General features: G+C 34.0%; 2 protein-coding genes across 2 annotated transcripts in view; one reads left to right on the top strand and one right to left on the bottom strand.

The window, feature by feature from the left end:
* The window catches only part of LOC106102107 (CREB-regulated transcription coactivator 1), an 11,739-nt gene extending 3,170 nt beyond the window's left edge, over positions 1–8,569 (bottom strand). Inside the window, exons 1-9 of the mRNA XM_013281515.1 lie at positions 8,367–8,569; positions 6,544–6,719; positions 5,806–5,963; positions 5,601–5,700; positions 4,831–5,023; positions 4,098–4,319; positions 3,315–3,362; positions 1,646–1,753; positions 573–665 (exon numbers count right to left, since the gene is read on the bottom strand). Of these exons, the coding sequence (XP_013136969.1) occupies positions 573–665; positions 1,646–1,753; positions 3,315–3,362; positions 4,098–4,319; positions 4,831–5,023; positions 5,601–5,700; positions 5,806–5,963; positions 6,544–6,719; positions 8,367–8,480 (1,212 nt within the window). The 5' untranslated portion in view covers positions 8,481–8,569. The remainder of the gene's footprint in view (positions 1–572; positions 666–1,645; positions 1,754–3,314; positions 3,363–4,097; positions 4,320–4,830; positions 5,024–5,600; positions 5,701–5,805; positions 5,964–6,543; positions 6,720–8,366) is intronic.
* A 421-nt stretch (positions 8,570–8,990) lies between these two features.
* LOC106102542 (putative glycerol kinase 5) lies at positions 8,991–18,395 on the top strand. The gene is made up of 11 exons (XM_013282055.1): positions 8,991–9,200; positions 9,381–9,474; positions 10,690–10,859; positions 10,931–11,020; positions 13,229–13,343; positions 14,145–14,347; positions 14,905–15,136; positions 15,341–15,435; positions 15,902–16,065; positions 16,522–16,655; positions 17,468–18,395. The coding sequence occupies exons 1-11, from the start codon at positions 9,099–9,101 to the stop codon at positions 17,686–17,688; spliced, it is 1,620 nt and encodes a 539-aa protein (XP_013137509.1). The 5' UTR covers positions 8,991–9,098; the 3' UTR covers positions 17,689–18,395.
* Positions 18,396–18,876: the final 481 nt, after the last annotated feature.

Below are 18,876 nucleotides of genomic sequence, written 5' to 3' on the forward strand. Positions count from 1 at the left end.
CATTAATACTTATTACTTACAACTCCTTGCTATTCCATTGAAGCATAGAAATATTTTAAATGTTAAAATCTGCGTTTTATATAACAATTATCAATGCCTATTGAATTTAAATACAGTAGAACCTCGATAAGTTAAAGTCTAAGGGAAACACAAAATATTTTAAGTTATAGAGGTTTTAACTTATCAAGGGTCTATGTTATAGAGGTTTTGGGCTCTGACGGGAACGGGAACATATTATTTTTTGAAGTTATAGAGGTTTTTATGTTATTGAGGTTTGAGTTATCCAGGTTCTACTGTACATACAAAGACATTATTTAAAGAATTAAAGACAACAGAAATTTTATTAATAAACTTTTAATAATTACGATCATTGCGACGAAAAAAGTTATATGTTAAGTATAGATAATTAATGTAATCAATATACTTTAATACATTTTTTAAATTAAATTCATAAAATGACCTTCTGCAATTTTGTAGATGTAACACTTTTCGTCGTATGAATCGTGTTTTAATTAATAAATCAACAAATATATTTTTTCTGAGTGAAATGGTTATTTTCTACAATAACTTACCATAGTGATTTGTTCGAAAGGCTGTAAGAGCGCTTGGTGCAGGTTATTGTAGTCTGTCTGCGGAGACTCCACCGGACTGCCCGGACTGTGCATCTGGTAATAACAAGATAATTTTTAACAACCAATACTTCGAACATATTACAGACTAGCTGTTATTCGAAACTTCGTTCACGTGAAATTAAGAAATAGTAAAAGAATCGTAAGAAACGAACAAAGGTAAAGGATTTTTGAAATCAGCCCAGTAGTTTTTGAGTTATGCCATACAAAAATCCAAAAATACAAATCTGTCCTTTTTATAATATTAGCATAGATGTAGCTTAGTAGGTAAAAGATAGGTTAAAAAAGTATTAAATTAAAGACGAATAAGGACTACGTCATATCCCGGGATATCTTGGAGTCAAGCCTTCAGTCCCTAGGAAGAAAAGGGGGCAACTGCCCTTTTCCTAGGGACAGAAGGCTTTCTAAAACTCGAAAAATGTAAAATATATACAACTACCAGTATAAGACCATAAAAATGGTAACTCCCTCAACATTACAGGCCAGATTATCAGCTGGCGACGCCTATGTATCAAGCTGTTATATTTATAATTTAAAATATGACCTTTGGCGTCTTTAAATGTTAGAACCACCTCAAAATTATAATACACTAGCTGTTTCCGTGCGGCTTCATCAGCGTGAAATTATAAAAATCTTTATTTTATTGTTACGTTTGTCAAATTCCCAATTTCAAATGTCAAAATTACCGTCGCCATAAAAACCTTGGTTCCTTAATGTTGACAGTTTGCAGTTTATGGTCTGTTTCCTCACATGAAAGTTTTTTAAATTAATTTACCCCCTAAGTTTAATAGCGTGAAAATATATGTTCTAAAGCGTGTAGTAAGTGTAGGGCTTTTTATTAAAGAAAGAATTGTTCAAAAATATGGTATGATTGTTGATATCCTACGCCACGAAGTAGTGTGTGTGTCGCTTTATTATAATAGAATATTACTCTCATAAACACTAAATTTCAACAATTTGTGGATACTTAAATATGTTTTTTTTTTAAGCAATGAAACCCTTCATATATTACTTACAGTAGGAGATGGTATGTTTATATTGGAGGTTGAGGAGTATTGCGAGGGCGGACTGCAGTGCGACTGGTAGCCTGACGTCATCCACGTGTGGTCCAGCGGGGACATGTTCTGAAAAGAGATAAAACCATTCACTGCAAAGAAAAATCAACCTTAAATTAATAACCATAAAGTATAAAATAAATAAAATATAGACAAGCTTTGCTTTCCAAGTATATTTCTTGTTGGAATTTAAGTTTCGTTTGGATAATCTATACAAATATTATAAAAAGGAAAGATTTGTATTTTTGTATATATTGAAATAACTTAAAATCGTTAGAAAGGTTGTTTATGTGAGAGAAATTTTAAATAAATTATCAGTAATTTATTTGATTTAATATCAAATCTGTGTTTAGATTTTCCAAGCAAAAAATAATATCTGACCAAGCAACATGCAGTTAAAACATAGAATTTGACCATTTGTTCAAATAATGACATATATATGCATAAAGAAAAATAAAGCTCATGCTAAGATTAATATATTTTAAATACTTTTTACATATAATCCTTATTATACAATAATGTTTAAAAATATTGGAAATAATTTCGATCCAGCCTTAGAAAAGGGTAACAACGCTTATGGGATCTCGAGACATATTATACGAAAGGTGACTCTTTTCACAGGCTGGTTTGATTTGAGATGAATATTTTATTTTACCTGCATATTCCCAAGCGACATATATATTTTCCACAACCAATACATTAACAATAGAAGAACCACTTACAAAATACCATATTCAATACATAGTCATACTAATATTATAAATGCGAAAATTTGGATGGATGGATGGATGGATAAATGGATAGATATTTGCTAGTGTTTAATAGCCTTCACGACTGAACGGATTTTAATGAAATTTGCTGTAGATGTAGAGAATAGTCTGGAAGAACACATAACCTACTCACTTTTGTTTTTTGAATGCGTGTGTGTGTGTGCGTGTTTGAGTCGCGGGTGAAAGCTTATTTTATACATATTCATTAATGCGTCTAAATGTTCTTTTCACCTTGTTAAGCTGTAGGAGTAATTAATTAAATCTTCCTGGACATATTAAAACGTAACAAACTATAACAGACAAAATATTAGATACAAATAGCAATATGAATTTTAAAATCATATTTGTCTAACATTTACGTTTAAATGTTCTTTATAATAAAATACTTCACTAGAATAAGGTATAATAAAGGTAACTGAATCGTAAAACTATACTCAAGTGTATAATTGCAGGAAATTATATAAAGTCAAGTATTTGTTTAATTGTTTTTAACATTTATTGAAGGAAATGACGTAAACTGCGATCTCCATATATCTTTAAACACATGCATTTTATATATGCGTATGAATTCGAAACCGGTTAGAATAAAAATAAGCCTTAGTTTGAGGTTTTTAGAAGCATAATCCTTCAATGTCAAAGCATTGGGATGAAATATTAAAAAATACATGCAGATTTAGGGAATAAATTAAAAATGATAGAAAAAGCTTTTTATAAAGCTGGATTGTCGCATTGGTTATTTAATTAGCAAGATTGTAACCGTTTTAATTTCAACGGTTCGAGATAGCATTTAAAGCGAACCACTTGCGTAAGTGAATGGTTTCGGAAATGTATTAAAAAGGAGGTTATAAAAGAAAACGAACCTTATTATGATGAAGGTAATTATTTGTGTTTGGTACAGATAAGTGATTCTGAAATAAACAAAACATAAAAATGATTCGTGTTGTAAGCAAATAAACACAAAGGAAAATAACAACAAAAACAGTTAACATGTGGACTATCGGACTGCTCACGACACAGTATGTAGCGGCCAAACATCGCACAAACTATTTGCTTCCATTTACATATATTTTTTTAAGATAAATACAACGCCTGTTCTTATTTCCTATAAGCTACAGTAATAATATCATCACTGTCAATCTTACTCACTATAAGCAGCGAAAATCAACAATTTATTGTATGTATTTCTGACAATACACGCGTCAATCTTAAACAAAGAGATTAAATTATATATAGAGGAGACATAACAGGCACTTTACTTTAAATATTTTTCACATAATCATCACTATTACTTATGTCAATAACATAGCGATAACTCTTATTGAATAGTTAAAAGCACATAAATTATTATTACATAGTTTGCCTACCGACTGAGCAAGAACTCTTTTATTCTTAAGTAATAAAACTATTCAATACAGAGAGATCTTATTACAATACTGCAAATGTTCTAGAATTATGTAAATTGTAATTCACCAAAAACACAGAGAAACGTCTTTGCATGTCAAATTTAAATAGTACCATACAGAGAAAGTACCAGTGAAAAGTTCACATGTCTCGTCTATATATTCTTCAATCTCTGAACGTAAATTATAATAGAAGAATCGATAAATCGATATTAAAATCGATTATGATCGATGTTTACTCACCGTAGCCGCGGGGTCTCTGTAGTGCGTGTAGTCTCTGTGCGCACTGACCTGTGCGTCGTAGTGCTCGTGCGTGCGCAGGGAGGGCGCGGGCGCGGGGGCGGCGGCGGACGCGGCGGTGGGCACGGTGGCGCCCACCGGCGAGCCCGAGGCGGGGGACAGCCCGCCCGTCGCAGGGGACACGCTGCCGCCGCCGGGGGACACCGCACCCGGCGAACTCGGGCTCTGCAACACGATTTACAGGGTGATTCTTAACGAACAGATCAACGGTTTTTGTCGCGTAGAGGACCTCAATGGCTATCGTTAAGTGCAAAGTATCTTGCCCGATTTTTTGTAAAAAAAAAAACAAAAAAACATGATTTCGGATGAAAATTTACCCGTATGTCTAAAATAATGTATTTGCAGTGGTAATTTTTTTCTCGGACAAACCTAATAATTGGACTTTGTACTGTTGTCCTTTTTTTTTGAAGAACACACGGGAGAACCAAATAAAAAAGTATTGGAAAAAACCCACAGTGGGACAGCATGGTTTGCTAAGGCCTAGTCCCCCGCAGTGGGGATGTATAGTGAGCTGGTGACAATGATGATGGTATTTAGTCACATTTGTATTTCATATTGTAACATTTACATAAGGTGCAATGTTACAATATGAAACCAAAACCTATATTTGAATGGTCCATCAGTCGGCAACATGGTAAGTTAGTGGGGTAGGTAATATAATTCGTGGTATACTTACATATCTGGGGTGGTAGTCGGGCGAGGTCCGGTGCGGCAGGTAGTGCGCGGTGTGTGTGGCGTGCGGCGGGTAGTGCAGCGCGGTGAGGTCGGGCAGCGAGCCGCCCGGCACCTGCAGCTCGCCGCACACCAGCCCGCCCGCGCCCCCGCCGCCGCCACCGCCGCCCCCGCCGTCCCCGCCGCTCTCGTACACACTATACCACATACTTCTTACTAATATTACATTAACGACTAGCTGTTGCTCGCGATTTCGCCCGCGAGAAATTAAATATTAATAAAAAATATAGCCTACGTTACTCACTGATTTTTTGAAATCGGCCCTGTAGTTTTTGAGTTATATCAATACATACAAAAATACAAATCTTTCCTCTTTATAATATTAGTATAGAAGTAACGGCCCGTGCCAGACTCCTAAGGGAGCCCTCAAGCTTAGTAACTCATAAACGAGGTTTAGGCTAAGCGCCAACTGCGCTCGACCACCTCAAGCCGGGTGAATTCAAGGCAAACGGTGGCAATTCAGTCATAAATTCAGATGTTTGTTAGAATTTTTAGCCCTTTAGTTGAACCGATCTCGATGCAATTTGGTGTAGATGCAGAGTACAGTCTGAAAGAACATATAGTCTATTTTTTTTACGACGTAGTCGCGGACAAATGCATGTACTTTATACATTTACACAAATATTGTCAAGTAACATAGATGGAAATATATTTATTAGTTTCCAGTAGTAACGCCAAACTAAAGAGTACAGTGGACAAATAAATCACACTTACTTGTTATTGTTTGGTATTCTTGGAATTTCACAAGACGAGCGGGGACGATTTGTGGGATTCATACCTAGTGTTGCCAACACATCTAGGTGGATATCTGGTCCTGAAATTAAACATTGATAACATCAAAAGAAATTTTAATTCAAAATTGTTATTTTACGTACGTTACGAATTACGCTAGTTACTATTAATGCGTTACACTACATACCTCTTCGGTGGTTCTGGTGTGGATGTAGATGCGGGTGCGCGTGCGAGTGCAGCGGGTGGTGCGGGGAGAGCGGTGGCGCGGCCTGCTGCACCTCGCCGCACGATTGGTGCAGCGCGGAGTCTGAATTAGTACGCCTCCAACTGCTGTCCGGTGGTGGACTGCAATGGAAATACAATCAAGGAATTAAATTCGCATCCCACTTACGACCAAATATCATGCATGTATCGCTATACAAGCTATAAGTAGCATATTTTGTTGATACAATGACGTTTATAGAGATAGGAATAAAATAAATATCCTTGAATATTTAGATATTTATTAAAATGTTTCTTACTTAACATCTTCCTAATATTATAAATGTGAAAGTTTGGATGAATAAATGTTTGTTAGATGGTATGCCTAAAATTCACAAATGATTTTGATTAAATTTAGCACAATTGTAGAAAATATCTTAAAGAACACATATGCTACTTTCCAAGTTATCATTTATTTCGCTCAGATATGTTGGAAAAAAGTAGTATTTGATAAATATAAAAAATATTCAGTATATCACAACTTATGAAAACAAATGAACCTTTACTTAACATCATAGTAGTGACAAAAGCCGACCCAAAGGTAATGCAAAATATTTCCTGTTCATATAGTCATGATGCACAAACAATAAATTAATAAATTATGAATGAGATTTCCTAGAATGAATCAACAATGTTGCCTTAACTAAATTGATGTGTCACTTACCTCAAATAGACGTTGCTTCCATAAGGGCTAGTGTCGTGTTTTCGATCCGCAGGTCGTCTCATAGGACCAACAGAAGATGATGCCCTGCCTCTTTGTATTGGTGTCCGTGATGGGGATGTTCCACCACTTCGGCCACTGCTCATCCCATATTGTGCTGGTATTGGAGTTTCCTCAGGCTGCAAAAAAATTAAATAATCTATGTAAAAACAAGAAAACACAACACATGTTATTAGCCAAATGGATTATTTAAAATTTACTTTAACCCTAATAACATAATCACATATGGGAATCTCCAATCACATTCCTTTGTTTTTTCCAATTGGAAACAAAAAGCAAAATTATTATTAAATACAGATAATATTTGATGGACAAAAAAAGTAATATCCCATATATAAAAAAATTGTTATTTTAAGATTTTACCAAATAGAATTAAGTTACGGTCCAGTTGGGAATTACATTTTTTAAGTATATAATAAAGTTATTTTGTTAACATTATTTTCTTCAAGTGTAATGCACATAATACTATTTCGAATTTTCGAAAAAGGCATTATCTTAATTATTTCATTTTATATTTCAAAGATTGAAATGATCATGCTCTGAATAATTTAACAAAATTAACATAATAATTACTAACACAAAATATTTTGCATTTCCTTCAAAACAGCAACTATCAAAAAAAAAATCATGCTAATTTAAAAGTAATAACAACAAAGTGCTAAGTAAAATAACACTATAAACAATTAATAATAGTTTTTATAACTAACACAATAAAGACTACTAAATGATTTGTAAGATATAGTAAAGAATAACATTATTTTGTTTACAGAAGGAACACATGAGTATGCTAGCCAGTACAGTAAAAAAAATTGTAGCGCACATGTTATAAAGTAAATACAAATACATCTTAGCTTTCTGTTCTAATAATTCTCAAGGATAACATATAAAGATGATACAAATTCTAATAAGTGCAAGAAAAAAACACATTTACCAAAGTAAATTTTCTAGCACTGTCTGCACACATCTCTACAAAAATAAGACAACTACAACAAATACAGGGTATTGTAACAAGTTTCCAAAGTGTGAAACCTTTTTGGTTTCTGGTTCAGTGGTTGTTGGCTGAGGTGCAGCAACATTAGGGAGAGATCCACTTCTATATGTGCCAATAGTCTGTTGTGTAGGCCTTAGTGTTGTGTCAACATTCTCTACAGGTTCGGGTGGTGGTACAACTCTTGCTCGACGGCTACTTGAATTTACCTGCAACCATGTTGCTTCAACATCCCTGTCTGACTTTAACATGTAACATTTCTTTCATATCTTCACATTTGTTGCTATTATTTCTTTATCCTTATGTTAATAAATATATTTAATGTTAAATTGCAAAATTATCTATAAAGGTTCCTTGTTATTTTGCCAAATTTATCGAAACAACAGAGCACAACTCTATCAAATTTGATTTAAACAAAAATAAAGCATGAAGGTATAGGATAAAAGGTTTAAAGCATACCTAAATTTAGTTGTAAGATATAAATATAGTTATGTTTTCATTAACATGGTAAACTTTAAGTTTGTAACCTTCACCGAGAAGTGAATTTGCGAATTGTTTAATAAAAATAAGCTTCTTAAAAATAACAATAGCTAATAAGTTATAATATAAACTATGGACAACTGAAGATAATCAGTCATTGTGTACCGTTTATATTTAGTTAGAATTAAACATTAATTTATAATTAAGTCGCAATAGTCATATTGTAATGATTATTGTTTACGTCGGCTCGCACATTTGACGGCCAGGAAGTATTTGCCTGAGTAAATAGGCGACATACCTTATTGGTTGCATCGGAAACTTCACGCATAATTTTTTCAAAAGCGGCTGTTTCTTCTGCCTGCTTTTGATTATGGAGAGCAATTTTTTCACTAAATTTTCGAGGATTCGCCATTATGATCAACAAACATTTATTATTCTCTATTTTACATCACAATTTTCTTTTATCGTAATACAAAACGCGCTTGTCTGTCAGATAGCAAGCTAATGATTGCCATTGAGAAAAATAATGAAGTTTCCCCTTAGTACAGGCTAAATATTGCTAAGTAGTTCGAATTTCAGGATGATCATTCGCACAAGTTGAATTTTAAGATTCTTTAGATAGGCAACATAAAAACTCTAGGATATTAGAAGTAGAGATTTTTCACAACTTAGGTACCCAATCGATTAAAAATACCTTATGAATATTGTGATAAACGATTGCTGAAAACAATTTATGTTAAACTAAAAGAGAAAATTACAAATCATACATTAAACCATACGTGTTAAATAGATTTAATCATTCCATAAACCTGCTCAACAAAATATTGATTTATTAATGATTCTTAAAAGAGAGCGGACCACCGTTACTGTCAGCTATCAGTTGTTCGTTGTCACAAAAATATTGTCAGTGTCATATGTCAGTGTCACACAAGTCATAACAGGAATTTGAAAGTCTCTGAGTACCAGATATTGGAATAATTATTTTCAGTTATTTATGAGCGCTTACGTTCAAATTACTTGAGTTGGCGTAATGGAGGAAGTATATATTTTATCATTAGACATTGGAACAAGTACTATTAGATCTGTGATTTATAACGCTAGAACTGAAATTGTGGGCAATGCCTTCAATCAGGTACTCATTTACGTGTTGTTAAAATAAAATTTATTTTAGCAATATATTCTGTGCCTTCATTATTTTCATTTTCCTAAATGTCATCTTTCTTTAATAATCCTCCGTATTCTGCGATTTTTTTTAAAAGTCTGTGATATTATAATTAATTTTAAGATTTAATTCCAATTATTTTATTTTCAGGTAGTTTTGCATTACCCGGAACCTGGGTATGTAGAAATTGATCCAGAAGAACTATGGGTATCTATTACAGATGCAGTAAAGAAATCTTTACAAGGTAAATTTGATTAAATATTACTATCAAACTTCATACTTCATACCTTATATTATAAATGCGAAAGTTTAGATGGAAGAATGGATGTTTGTTAGAGTGTAGCCTAAACAGCTGAATGGATTTCGATGAAATTTAGTATAGATGTAAAGGATATTCTGGAAGAATATATAGGTTACTCACTTTTGTTTTTTTTTTCATATCCCACACACAGGGTAGCGGGCGAAAGTTAGTATATTTTTCAAATAATTAAAAAATGATCTTTATGTGGCCACAAAAATGTTACCAAGATTTTACTGCCAATTCAGAGCATATATGTCAGTATAAATTGAATGAATAGGATTCTACTTTGTAGAATAGAATAGGCTATAGTTTAAATAACTAATATTTTCACAAGGAACAATAAGTCTATAATATGTGTTGGTTGCAAAAATGTGGTGTTTAGCATCTTGTAGACTCTTCACATAAATTGCCACAAAGATAGTAAGATAAGGAAGGTTACCTTCAACGACTTTGAAAACCTTTATCATACTAATTAGAACCGGCATCCATTTTTTTTAAAATTGAGACCTATAAATGAGCTAAGAATATAAAAATACAAGAACTGGTTTTTTATTACTCTTATGGGCAAATGCAATAATTGGTTGCAGTTGTATTTTGCATTTTAATTGATTGTTTTTTCCTTATGTGTAGAATTAGATGTTTGTATAAAAAATGACCCTTGAGCACATTATTAATAAAAAACATAAAAATAGTTATTGCAATAATAAATACATGGCTACATTTTTCACATATCTAAATTATAAAAACCTTTTTATTCATTCCATGAAAATGTTGATGCAAACACAAAGGAAATCAAAATTATGTAGCAACTTATACAACAAAAAAATAGCTATAATTGTTTGATGTTTATCTAAATAGGGCTACTAATTAAATTCTTTAACTACAAAAAGGTTAAGCAAGACAGTAGGATGTAAATTGATGGGTTTATTTCAATATTATTTTGTCTACATCAACCTTTTCTTGTACCTATAGAGATCTGGCAAAATATGTATTACTATATAATATTTACTCTTTCATACATCTTTATTAGCTGTCAAGTCTGCATTTACTCCCTTAAGCATATCCTCACACCATTCATTCTTTCGTCTTCCTCTACCTTTGTAGCAATTTTAATACTTTTTTGTTTACATCATTATGTCTATGACTGTTTTATACTAGATGCCAGTCTCTCCGCGGGTCAAATAACAGCAATGGGCATTTCGACCCAGCGTAGCACGTTTATCACATGGTCCCGCAAGAATGGTCAACCCTTTCACAGATTCTGTACATGGAAGGATTTACGGGCTGACAAACTAGTCAAGGAATGGAATAATTCGTATACATGGAAGGTTTGTCTCTTAAATGCTAAAAACTGTTTTTGTATGGTAATTTTTTTTTAAATTTTGTTTTTTCTTTTTAGTTTATCAAAGTAGGAGCTTACATATTGCATATGGTATCAAGAAGTAAGCGGTTTAAAGCAGGAAGTGTTTTTAAATTCTCAAACAATCAGGTAATTCTTTAATCTTACTTCTTACCAATCTTACTAATATTATAAATGTGAAAGGGTGGATGAATGGATGGATGGATGTTTGTTAGTTTGTATCCTAAAAGGCTGAATGGATCTGGATGAAATTTGGCATAAATGTAGAGGATAGTCTGGAAGAACACTTAGACTACTTTCTTTTGTTTTTATTAATACCACTCGGACGGTGTCGCGGGCAGAAGCTAGTGTAACTTATAAAATAGACATTTTTTACAAATGTTTTTATTCATAGACAATGGATGTTATTGTAAATGAGTCAATCAGAGCTTGTTTGAGTAATAATAATTATTGTATGTACAAAGTATATAGCATGTACATTGTATGGGATTATTTTCTAATTACACTAACTCATTAGGTAACTATGTTTTGTTTTAAAATCACCATATTTGATTCTGTTAACATGTTAATTTTTAAAGTATTAGAGCCTGTCCCACCACTGGCTGATAGAGGCTCAGATAGCTTAATGATGTCACTGTTAGATAAGGGGACAAAATCCGATATTTCCATCTCGGAACGTTATCAAACATTTTACAATTTGGTGGGACAGGCACTTACAATTTAGTTTTATACAGGGCAAAATACGTTTAACTTTTCATTATTGTTATTCCATGATTTTATTATATTTTTTATCAACTTAATGTAAAAAATAAGACAGAAAGGAAAATTTAAATCGCAATTAAAAATGCGTTGAAAAACAATTTTTCGACGTGTTCAAAACATTACATTTGAATAAAAGCCAGTCCTTGACATACGACTCTAGCATTCATATTATTGTAGTTAACAGTTTTACGTCTCTTTTAAACGCCGTCTAAAAACGCATTTTAAATGCCTCTGCGTAATAATTTCGCGTTGAAGGTCGGTTAATGGAAACATACCGTTTAATTAAAGTTTAAAGAGAAAAAATGGCTCAAAAATAAACTATTGGGAAGTAAATTAGTGAATATCGTAACAAAAATTGGATAGTAATTGGCAGGGAATAGGCATAAATGCAAATATCAACTTTCAGTCCGCCCCTACCTCTGTTTCTTAAAGGTAGACAACGCATCTGTAAATGCGCATGTCTATGGGCAATGGTCTTTTCGCTATTTTGGCGAATTCGTATGGTGGCTTACTTCATGTCACCTTACTATGAAAAAAAACTATCGTTTTACATAAAAGGTACATGCAAAGGAAAAACTTGCATATCTTTGTTCGTAGTAATTGAGCCCTATCTAGGGCTGTCACCTTCTAGTTTGATTTTAACTTCGGGTTTTACGTAGTTTAGTCTACCAAGGAGTTATGGATGAGAGAACCCTGGCCGGTTTTTCTTTTGCCGTTATTTTTGGGTCCACATTATTTACTAGCCCTAATTTTTATTAATGCGGACACAACACCTATCATAAATTAAAACTCCAAAACAAACATCAAAATAAGAAGTAGAAATAAATAATATGTTTTGTCGAAGGTTAAACTCTGAAGGTCAACATATTACTTCACAAACGGCTTAATATTTGATTAAGTATTATATTAAAAATTCTATAAGCCGTAGGTATGGAGATTATTACATTATCGTGTTGACCTAAAAACAATGGTCTGATAAAATGTAATTAAAAACAAAAGGCGACCTTGTTTGGTCATTGTTCCTTGTTCAGTTTTTATATCGTAATGCTATATTCTAATGGCGTTTACGCGTCTAATTTTTATACTAATACTGGCTTTCGCTCGCGACTCTGTCGGTGCGGAATTAAAAAAAAATGATTAGCCTATGTGACCTTCCATCTCTATATCTATGCCAAATTTCATCGAGATCTGCTGTTTGGGCTACAAACTCTAAACCAATATCCATCCATCCATTTTAACTTTCGCATTCATAATTTTAGTAAGATAAGTTTATACCTGTATTGTCTTTGGTTTAAGCTAGTAAAACACAACTGTTGTTCGATTGTCGATTAATCGCAGCCAATTCAACTGTTTAGTTCCACAGCTAAAAATCGAGTAGCGCACCTCATAAACACATAGGAATCAATGCGAGACTAAATAGTTGTGCGATATTTTAGTCAAAGGTCATAAGTCTAAATGGGAAGCGAAAGTTTTTCTATAAAAATTCTCTGACGGTACATGGGTACCACATCAAGTCGCGCGTATACTGTGGTAGCAGCAATTTCTTTGCTTAACTTTTGGAATGTTTCATTTCAGACCACATTAAGATTGTTCTGGGCGTTAAATAACGTCCAATCATTGAAGACTGCGGTGGAGAGCGGCGATGCGATGTTCGGTACATTGGATACCTGGCTATTGTACAAGTTAACAGGTAACTTTTGGCTCAAGATTTATAGTGTACTAGCTTTCATGCAACTCCGTAGGGCGGAATTAAAAAACAAAGTAAGTATGTGTTCTTCCGGACTATACTCTACGTTTATGCCAAATTTCACTGACATCGCTTCAGCAGTTTAGGGTACAAACTCTAAACAAGATATATCTATCCATTTAATATATTACTTTAAAAATATTTTTTCTAAATTTACATTTATTATCATTAAAGATATAATTATGTAGTCTTATTGCTAATAAAATATAATGACGATAAAATACAGTACATATTATGTAGAATAATTATTATTCATAAGTCTTGGAAGTTAAATATTCAAATAGGCAATTTCAAATCATGAATACATTTGAATAATTCTAAACGTGTCACGCAATAGCAGATTATATTTCATATGCCTTGACCTGTGTGAAATATTTTGATATTCTTTTATCAAAATAAAATATTAGGGGGGGGGGGAGGAATGTCCCTCAGTAGACCTAGCTTAGATCATAGACTGCCGCTTATGATGGCTTTAATACACTAAAGTTTATGTAGGAGTTTTATCTATCTATACTAATATTATAAGGAGAAAAGATTTGTATTTTTGTATGTATTCAAATAATTCAAAAACTGCTGGACTGATTTAGAAAAAAATTTCATTATTAAGAAGCAACATGACTAGACGACGAAGTCGAGAGCAACAGCTAGTTCTAAATATTTAGAAATGCATTTTAGCATAAAACATTCTGTTTGTGTAATGTAACTATTTTGGTTTTTGGATTGGCACAAGGTTTTTATTACCAGGTAACAAGTTGCATATGACTGACGTGTCGTCCGCATCTGCGACGGGTTTCTTCGACCCCTTCACAATGCAGTGGGCCAGCTGGGCCATGTCCATATTCGGTATTCCGATGTCAGCGCTCCCAGAAGTCGTTGATACCGCGGGAGACCACTTCACAAGTACTGAACCGGATATCTTTGGATGTGCAATACCTATTAGATGTTGTGTTAGTATTTATGCTAGGAGTTTTATGTTTCAATATGATTTAATCTCTAGTTTTCTTGGTATAATTTTATATAACTTATTTACTTTCTCCATACACATACCCCTCCCCTAGGTTTATAAAAACAGAAATAGCTATTGTAAAATGTTGGTGAATTTCATTTGATTCAATTTATACTGGTGGATATAGTTATTATATTTGTACTAATATCATAAAGAGGCAAACGAGCAAGCGGCCACCTGAATCCGCCAAAATTGACGAAGTGACCGCTGCCCATAGACTCTCGCAATAGCGGATGCATTGCCTACCCTTAATCGACGTTGGAGGAAACGCACCTAAAGAGGATATTTCCCCTTCCTATGCGGCTCCTCCAGAGTCAAGTCCACGTTCCCTTCCCATCTGTTTCTTAAAAGAAAAAGGACGGGAAAGAAAAGGGATATACTTATCAGACGAATCGCGGGATTGCTCCCACTTCTCGTGGTATTACCGGGCGAGCCGACCCCGCAGTGCGAAGTCGTTAAAGCGGGCTCTACCACTGTCAATACAACATTGTACTGCAGATAGCGGACCAAACAGCGTCAATGTGGGGCTCGTGCTGCTTCGAGGCGGGCGCGGCGAAGCTGACGCTGGGCACGGGCACGTTCTGCAACGTGAACACGGGGCGCGCGCCGCACGCCGCGCTGGCGGGCCTCTACCCCGTGCTCGGCTGGCGGCTGGGCCCCGAGCTGGTGTACGCGGTGGAGGGCGCCAACAACGACACCGCCACCCTTATCAAGTGGGCACAGAGTATAGGTATGTTTGTTTGTAATAAGGAATACACACGTTCTTTTCTTTTTTTCTACTTATAAGAGAAAAAATTAAATAGAAAAAAAAACAATAATTGAGCTAAAAAAATAAAATCACAATTTTCGTGCGACTAAAACGCGGCTGGCTTAACTTACTAATAAAGCTTGATAGTCTATGGTTAATATATTTTTCCAATGTTTTTTATTTCAGATCTGTTCGATAACCCTGCAGATACAGCGGACATAGCGATGTCAGTTTCGGACACAGACGGCGTTTACTTTGTACCGGCTTTCAGCGGGTTGGGGGTGAGTTTTTAATTAAAATAGATTTTAGATCCATAAGACATTTTAAAATTTAGTTGGTCCTAAGTAGATTATAATTAGCCACAATAATGCGATTTTCATTTTATGCAGCCTATTTTTTGTGATAAAGAGAGATTTTAAAGAAAATATGTAATTTTTTTGTCGATGATGTTAATTTTTCGATGCGTTTCAAGCTTTTACTTGTAAAGTTTGCGTTTTAAACATTTTACGAAGGAGCCGATTAATTATAGCATTTTTCTTAACAGTTTGGTATATTATATTCTAATTGGGAAACAAAAATATTATTTTAAAGATTTATTTATTATAGTTTATAGTTCGTTACAAAATTGTAATATAAGAAGTGGTCTTTATCCTACACTAAGCTTTAGGTTCGTATTGTAGGCGTCAGGGTTCTTCCGTCCAGTTATTTGTTTTTTTGAGTGAATGTATAAGTTTCCACGGTATATAGCCGCCGTATAACGACTGCACGGCGGGCACGGGGTTCGTAGGCATCAAGCCGTCCACCAGCAAGGCGCATCTCGTGCGCGCGGTGCTGGAGGCGCTCGCCTTCCGCACGCTGCAGCTCGTCAACTGCGTGCGCTCCGAGACCGCCTACAGCCTACATACTATACGGTAATACTGACACAAAACAATATCAAATACATGTTTAAATTCTTCATTTAACATTAATTTTCTTATAATACACTATCTCAACGTTTTCTGTGTTAGTCAGGTTCATAAAAATTACTTGACAAAATTGTCATTATCTCCTTGTTGCTTCCTCTTCGATACATCTATCAGCTGTCATTCAATTTTTTTAAGCATCTTCTCTTCAACATAATCTATCTATACTTGCTTCTACCTCTACTCTTTGTTGCCAACATGTAATCTTTACTTTCTTGGTCATATCATCTCTGCATAAGTTCATACTCGCTAATTTAAAAATCAATGCAGCACAAATTATACTTATAATCATGGATATATATCGACATTTTCTTTGTTTAACACTCTTTTATGCAATTTTAATGAAATAATACATATTTATACACGTCCAGTAGTGGCATGGTACATGTAAGCGTTGTTTATCAGAGTGGACGGTGGCGTTGCCAACAACGAGTTTGTGGCGCAGCTGGTGTCGGACCTGACGGGGCTGCGCGTGGAGCGCGCCGCGCACGTCGAGATGTCCTCGCTGGGCTGTGCGCACATCGTCGGACTGCATTTAGGTATAAAACTTTATAACTACAACACTGTACACGATTTTATTTCTATTACTAGCTTTCGCCCGCGACTCCGTCCGCGTGGAATTAACAAATACAAAGGTAATAGGCTGTGTTCTTCCAGAATATCCTCTACTAATGCCAAATTGAATTGAGATCCGTTTAGCCGTTTAGTCTACATACGCTAACATCCATCCATCTAAACTTTCGCATTTATAATATTAGTATGAAGTAAGATAATATTAGTAAGATGTGTAAGGATTAAGGAATAAGTTACTAGATTTCACAAAAATAAGTAAGGAAGCGACCTCTTGTAACCATTGAAAGATTTTTTTTAAGGTTTTAATTGTCTTTAATATTCTCCAGTTTCTTTTAGACATACATTTTTTGGAAGCGTCAGTTACTTTTTCTACATTTTACATCCATGTAATGTATTAAAACTTTATAAATTAACACGACCGATGTCGTATATACGTACACCTTTACTAGGAGAGGGGACGCACAAAAAGAGGATTCATTCTCGGCTAAATCGACTTCCACTTTTCCTTTACTTGTACCTAAAGGATGGAAAGACAAAGGGGACTAGGCCTCTAGCACGCAGAATTATTTTCTACCATACAACCTGCATATTTTCTTAACATGTTGATTCCAAAATATTTTCAGTATACCACCTTTTTTCTTTAATAGGTAAATTACGTTAGCTATCTTGTAAAAATCACATATCGCACAGTTTTCACAGACAGACATGTAGACAGAAAACTTATTAAATACTTGCAAATGGATTGTCCATTTTTATTTTTTATTTTTTTCAATTATAGGTATATTCAAATCAAAGGACGAGATTATATCGTTACGGAAAATCGGTAAAGTTTTCATACCAAGGGCTCATGTGAAAAAAAGTTACGAATACACATTCTCTCGTTGGGAGGATGCTGTGAAAAGATTGTGCGGTTGGTACACTGAGACCAAAACGCAAAATGTCTGCGATAACGTTATAAATAACAAGATGGCGGAACAAAATGGCGGCTACAGTAAATAACGCTGGCTGTTTGTGCTGGCAATATTAATTTGCTTGCCATTATTTAGATGACATTTATACTTATTCCTTGGGTATAAAGACATTTAAGGTGACGGTTAAAAAGTTTTTTATCTGTGGTAGTGTTTAAGTAATATTTGTACCTGGTTTTGCTCTCTTTTTACAAAAGACTAATGTCAAAGATTTTTTTTTATAGATATTAATGTAAATTAGGTAATTTGAAGTTTATAATATTCAGATTGGTACACTATGACTTCGATCTTTCCCTGAACTTGCTCTAGATTGTAAAGATTTTGAGTTTATGTATTCATTACACATTTTTGGACGAAATTCGAAGTTATAGATGTTAAAATATCTTTATTTATTCCTGTTTTCATAGATTTTCATTCATGTATTTAATTGTTGATTTTTGTAATGCAATTTTAAGTATTCATAAGTTGCTAGGATTACAAAGGGTCAATTTATTTCTAAGTGTAGCGTACTATGTTATAAAATATGTAAATGATAATTTTAAATGTATGCGAAAGAGGCATATGCTTCAATATTACGGAGTTGCTCAATTTGAGAATTGAAATCATGTTTATTGTTTAAATGCTATGGAATTATGTATTTTATGTACAATTTATTTATTACTTTGTTATTTTTATTACTTAGGGGGAGTCCATAAATTACGTAAGGTGTTTAAGGGGGGGAGGGGGTCGAGTCAAATCTCATCTAATCTTACGTTGGAGCAAGGGGGGGGGGGGTCGCGGCAAATATCACGCATATTTTTTTTCTGATTCAAACCAAATAAAATATACAATTTTGGTCCATTTTAACCAGATTATATATTTTGTAAAATCTCACGTGAGATTGGGGGTTGGGAGAGAGGGTTGAAAACAATCTTACATCTCACCATCAGAAAATTTAATAAAACACCTCACGTAATTTATGGACGCCCCCTTATTAATATGTACAATTCTTGCCAATTTCATTTATTCTGGTAGTAATAAAATGTAAGACTGTGTGACTACGTAGGAAAATGAATTTGTGATATTAAATTAGAATTTAGAAATTACCTTGTCCGGTAGAACATTCCTGAATCTGTATTTTTTATTTCTAGATAGTATTAAAATATTAAATTGACGTGTTACTAAAATGTTGAGGCAGTTCGTTGTGAACTTGTCTATTAAAATTTTGACTTCTGTCAGA

This window comes from Papilio polytes, unplaced genomic scaffold, assembly GCF_000836215.1.
Source record: "Papilio polytes unplaced genomic scaffold, Ppol_1.0 DF823923.1, whole genome shotgun sequence".
In the NCBI taxonomy this organism is placed as follows: Eukaryota; Metazoa; Arthropoda; class Insecta; order Lepidoptera; family Papilionidae; genus Papilio; species Papilio polytes.